This window comes from Oenanthe melanoleuca, chromosome 1 (assembly GCF_029582105.1).
Source record: "Oenanthe melanoleuca isolate GR-GAL-2019-014 chromosome 1, OMel1.0, whole genome shotgun sequence".
In the NCBI taxonomy this organism is placed as follows: domain Eukaryota; kingdom Metazoa; phylum Chordata; class Aves; order Passeriformes; family Muscicapidae; genus Oenanthe; species Oenanthe melanoleuca.
In genome coordinates, this window is record NC_079333.1 from 42,898,780 (window position 1) to 42,904,779 (window position 6,000).

The 6,000-nt window shown below is 37.9% G+C and overlaps 1 protein-coding gene across 12 annotated transcripts in view; it reads left to right on the forward strand.

Moving 5' to 3' along the window:
- The window catches only part of ZMYM2 (zinc finger MYM-type containing 2), an 84,823-nt gene extending 79,143 nt beyond the window's left edge, over positions 1 to 5,680 (forward strand). For all 12 annotated transcript variants that reach the window (XM_056492779.1, XM_056492852.1, XM_056492843.1 and 9 more), the window contains 4 exons: positions 79 to 193; positions 1,110 to 1,361; positions 1,738 to 1,858; positions 4,771 to 5,680. In XM_056492779.1, coding sequence (XP_056348754.1) covers positions 79 to 193; positions 1,110 to 1,361; positions 1,738 to 1,858; positions 4,771 to 4,963 — 681 coding nt within the window. In that variant the 3' untranslated portion in view covers positions 4,964 to 5,680. The remainder of the gene's footprint in view (positions 1 to 78; positions 194 to 1,109; positions 1,362 to 1,737; positions 1,859 to 4,770) is intronic.
- Positions 5,681 to 6,000: the final 320 nt, after the last annotated feature.

The following is a 6,000-nucleotide window of genomic DNA, read 5'->3' on the forward strand; positions in this document are numbered from 1 at the left end:
CTGTTTTTCAGTACAATGCTTGCACAGGAGTTGTTCTAGTCTGGAGTTGTAAATACTGTGTCTCTCTCTTTTCTGTAGTATTTATATAGAAGTAATCGAAAAGACAACATATTTATTGATCCCATCTACCAGACATTTGAACAGGAATTAAATAAAATCCTTCGAAGTTGGCAGCCAAGCATACTTCCAGATGGTAATTTTCTTTTTGGTCTTGTATGTCTTTCATCTCTTAATAGTTATGTATTCTTAAGCATGCATATATAATATATGTATATTATACATTGCAATAGTAGTTGCTGAAGAATTACAGAGATGTCTTGTAATATTTAATTTAAGACTGTACTTATTTTTATTTGTCTTATTTCTGGGTAATTCATGTTACAAGAATTGTTTTTGCCACTGACTGTTAAAATTAACTATCCATCTTTAAGAGAGAAAGTTAAAAAAAGCTCTTTGACCTGTAGTTTTTGTCTGAGCCCAACTTTTTTTTTTTTTTGCCCCTTTTTTTCCCAGATGGAAGCAGGCAGGCAGGCACTGCACTATATGTAGGTAGGGCTAACAAGGGATGTATTTTAGAATTTCTCACTTGGATTAGGGGGACTCTTTGCTGGGAGTCTTCTGCTCAGAATAATCATCAGTTCATGGAGAAAGCAAATTTTTCCCAGCAGACCAGTGCTGGTCCTGAACATTTCCAAGTGAGATACTCATTAGTAATAAGAAAAAAGAAGGTACAATGTCTGGAGGCCTTAATGTGAGCAGAATAAAATTACTCAAAAATATGCCTTTTATGACAGAATTAAGGTGACTCCATTGAACATGAATTTCTATGAAATAGCATGAGAGAGCTGCATGTCAGCAGTGCTGTTGTAACTAAACAGAAATGTGTTCTCTCTAAAATTGCCTGTGCTGATATTTTCCATTGACTATCTCAGTGAGTGTCTCTAATGGGTAGGCTTGGGGAGTGTGGACATATAAATAAATAAGTTTATCAGCAGCTTCTGTCATGATTATTTTGTTACATTTCACAGTAAAAAAAACTTGATTTTTTTTCCACCTTGACCATTCATGGGCTTATCCATTGTATTTCTCTACTATTCTTTTTTACCAAGGATCAATATTCTCTCGAGTTGAAGAAGATTACCTTTGGAGGATTAAACAGCTAGGATCGCATTCACCTGTTGCTCTTTTGAATACTCTGTTCTACTTTAACACTAAATATTTTGGCCTGAAAACAGTGGAGCAGCACTTAAGACTTTCTTTTGGCACTGTTTTTAGACAGTGGAAGAAAAATCCTCTAACAATGGAAAGCAAAGCTTGTCTTCGATATCAAGTGTCTTCCCTCTGCAGAGCTGATAATGAAGGTACTGTGGCAGTTCAGAATTATTATTGCAGCAGCATCCACATGGCACTGATGAGGGACATCTGGGCACTTGGCCAGGAGCCAGGGCTCTCTCTGCCTTTCCCTACAAAGCCTAACAGCTCTCAGCTCCCAGAACTCTTAATTTGAGTGGGTGGTCCATGAGGACTGCAGGGTCTGTGAGTTAATTTGAGCCCACTTGTCTCTGTGTGGAACACTGTGACTTTGCTGTACCTGTGGGTGGCATTTCCAGTTTGCAGATCTGCGCAGTTGTGGTGACTGCCTTGTGGTACTTGATGGGCTGCTTATGGGAAATTTTACTGAAAAATGTAAAATAATTACAAGTTATAGCTCAGATGTTCTTGATTTTCTTCTTAAAGATAAAATTACTACTGGAAAAAGGAAACATGAAGATGATGTGCCAGTATTTGAACAAATTGAAAACACATCTGATCCAGCTAGATGCCCTGTGAAAATGTTTGAGTGCTATCTGTCTAAAAGGTAAGTGTGATACAGGGTAATACAGACAGGGTCTGGAGTAAGCCAGGTCCAAATGGGAGCTGTTTTGGTGCAACATGAAATGTGCTCAAGCAAAGGAAATGGAATGAAATCTTCTGCAAAATACCTAAATGAAACTATTGAAATCTGCAGTTCTGTATCTGGACAAGATAGGCAAGACAAGATAAGTGTGGGAGCAGTGGAGTGTTTCAGTGTTAATTGTCAAGGGCTCCATCTGGGAATGACAATACAATTCAATTTTCTTACCTGGGAGTGTCAATTGCCAGCAAAGGATCTGGTGGGTTTTGCTACTGAGGGTTTTGTTTGTGAGGTCTCCATCTCTTCAGTAAGAATTGGATTAAGACAGCAGATTTGCTTCATTAGAAGTTATCAGGCATCTGAAGTGCAGATCCTTTTGAGGTACCCAGCATTGAAGCATGTTTAAAATATTTTGTAGTAGGAAAACTACTACTGGCAGTAACATAGGATTTAGAAATCACTTGTTTCCTTCCAATCTCCACAATTAATTGTGCAGGAAGGAAGGAAGCAGAAATTATTGCATTAAAAATAAAAGCTTAGGCAACTCTTAAAATAATTTACGAGCTTAGTGTTTTGGAAGCTTGAAAACAAGATTTCTTGGAAAGTACTTTTCCTTAATTGTAACAGCCATTCAAGGGACTGATTTTAATGTAGATTTTGTGTAACTCTAAGGGAAATGTGGGCAAGTGATACCAAAGAAGTAAAATCACCTTGTATATACAACACAATAGATTAAGTATGAGACTCAACTTGTGCTAAGAAATGGCATGGTAGAGCTCGCACAGAACTTCAGCAGAAGTATGAGAATGTGATTTTACAGAAAGAAACAAGTAAAGAGTAGTTTGTGGTCTGTTAATGCAACCACCTGTTTTTCATAAACTCAGTTGATCCTGGTTGTTGCAGGGGGATTTTGCCTTCACTTTCTCTACTTTCATGGTTTGGAGAGGATTTGTCATTAAGAAGTCAAAGTTGGATTTTTGGATTGGGTTATACAGTCACTGGGGGAGAGACCACAACATAGTATTTTTTTTCCTTAGGAGGAACATCTCAACTTTGGGGAAAAGAATGCTCTTAAAACCATTTGGAGCATCAGTGATGATGTGGTCTCAAGCCATGCTCTCTTGCAGATGTTGGTCACCATTGTTAACTGAAGCAGCAGACTGTTTCTCCTGGTTCTAATTGTGTTGAAATAATTTTAATGGCATACTTAATACTGTAAAAACTATTGTAAAATTTTAAGTAATGCCAGCTGTTTGAAATATACCTGGCAACCAGTGCACAGCTGTATCTGAAATTTCAGGATGCTTTCATTCACAGCTATGAAACACTGTATTATTGTTTCTCTATAGTATCAAACTGCACATGGGGGGTTAGGTTAGACATCGGGGAGGAATTTCTCCCCAGTAAGGGTGATCAGACATTGGAATGGGCTGCCCACTGAGATGGTGGAGTCACCATCCCTGGAGGTGTTTAAGACTGGGTGTGGCACTCAGTGCCATGGTCTGGTTGACATGGAGTTGTTGGGCCACAGGTTGGACTTGATCCCGGAAGTCTTTTCCAACCTAATTGATTCTGTGATTATGTGGTTGCTTGTTCCTATAAAAATACTGTTGTTTCAATAAAGTAGGGAGGAGGTTAAAATATTAAAATTATTGTACTATTTTAAACAACCATATTTTACTTCTTATCTGACACTTAATCTGATTTACATGAGCTCAAAATAATCCAACAATCGCAGGTGAACCTGAAATCTTATCAACCGATTTGGAAAGGTGAGCTGGTAAAAATCCTTATTTTAACTTAAGAAACATGAAATAGAGTTGACTCCTGAAGTCTGCAGTATTGTGAAGGAGGGAGCTTGAGTTCACTTGTTCATCCAGAATTGAAAATTCTCTTCTGAGACTTGCCTGAATGGATGAACTGTTAACATTTCCTGAAAGGAGTGTCTTAGAGGATGTTTCTGAGTTGCATCTAATTCCATAATATAGCGGGGAAGGAATTAAGGGATTAACACTTATAACAACCAACCTTTAAAATAAAATAGGAGGAGGAGGGATTTTAGCTGCTTACATTTCTGTGCATCTCAGAGCTACCATCCTTGACTTTTCAAGGGCCCTACATTCAGAGGCAGCCACATCAGCCAGCAATTGTGTGAGCAATTATTGAGGTAATCAATATTTTGTATTGTTGCATTTGTGGCTATAGGTAAGCAGCGAAAAGGATAATGCAACATAATTCCTCGTGTAATGGAGAAGCAAAAGAGAAGCTTTATTTAAAGCAACACTACACTATATATAGAGTAGTACGTGGAAAACAGAATAGAAGACTCATTGCTCCAAGAAAGCAACACCTCTTTGAAAACATGCTTTCTGCAAAATACCACGAGACACTCACACAGCTTTCTCTCACCCTGCAGGTGTTTAATCATTGTTATAATTTCTTGTCCTTGAGCAGTCTGAAAAACCCAAGGCTTCAAGGCTACTTTTTCCCTGGAATCCAACGACGTTATTTTGATGTAATTACCCACTAATGTTGTAATTAGTATTGGGCCTCTTTGCAAATCATGAAAAGTACTTTCCTGTATCTGCAGGTTTTTGAAGAGTCTGTGGTCTTTTGCATGCTTGCTGAGTCCCAGGCATCTGGGACTCTGAGGATGTGGGACTGGCTGGGTTTGGGCCAGACCTGGCATGGCTCCTTCTATCAACAAGACCACATTTCTCCACATTATTCTTTTGGGTTTGGTTGGTTTGGGGGTTTTTTTTGGCAACTTGCCTAGGTACAGTTAGAGTTTTGTTGGTGCAAGATTTTGGAACTGCTAACGTACTGTCTTGTCCAGTGAGGCTGTTTTCTCACCCCCTGTGTTTTGCTCCTTGTAGCCCACAGAATCTGAACCAGAGGACTGACATGTTCTACCTGCAGCCCGAGTGCTCCGTGTCGGCGGAGAGCCCCATCTGGTACACTGCCACTTCCCTGGACCGCAACACTTTGGAAAATATGCTCGTACGGGTTCTTCTAGTAAAAGATATTTATGATAAAGACAATTACGAACTGGACGAAGACATAGATTAAAACAAACTTCCAAAAACTGTCAAGACAACAAACAGCATTAGATATAGTCATGCTGCTAGACCTTTACTATGGAGAACATTTCAAGTTTACCCTTTGTTTTATGAGTTTTGTAGCAGTGTGTACCCTCACCCGGGTATTACCGTGTAAATAGTTTGTGAGTGAAAGTCTCCATCATTCTGCATAGTGGTTTTAGGATGCATAACAAACACATTTCAGATTCTTTTTTATTATTTATTTGATTAGGTATGTTTGTAACTTTTTACATTGCAAAATATGAATGAGAATGTGCCATGTGTAATTTTTTTCCCCCTTGTAGTAAGATACATCCATGTTGCACAACTCTGCTGTTGGAAGCTCCCTTGGAGGAAGCTCTTTTAATGGCTTCTTAAACCAGATGGTTGTGTTTGGGTAGCACTACTAAAGTTTAGAACTTGCTGTGTCTTTCAGAATTTTTAAATGAATTGTAAACTAATAGGTTTTTTACTTTTTAGTTACTGAAGCCTTATAAGGTTATGTAGAGAGATTCCATCTTATGTACCAAAAATAGACAAAAGAGAATGCTGTCAATATTGGTGTACTGTAATGTGAATCTATTCTGGTGAAAACACTTTTTTGTTGCCCTTATTAAAACCTTAGTGTCCTTTCATTATTTGTGACTCTCTCTCAATTGCCCCTACAAATAAAATATATATGTAAAAATAAATGAATATAAGCTTAGAGCATGTGGTCATCAAGACATGTATTTTGTAAAAAAGAAAACTAGAACCAAAAGCTCCTCAAAAAAAAGGGGGAAAAAGAAAAAGGAAAGAAAAAAGAGATGTCTGATGACAATGCTGTGTAATCCTTTTTTTGTCTTTACTTTTCCAATCATACATGCCAGTACCTCATATTAATGTAAATTTGTCCTTTGTAGCCTTATAGAAAGGGGTTCTATGCCATATTACATGAAGTAATATGGTATGCTAAATTTTTAACTTCTGTTTGTCCTTGCATTGCTGTATTTAAATACAGTTAATACTTGACTATGGGTGGGTAGA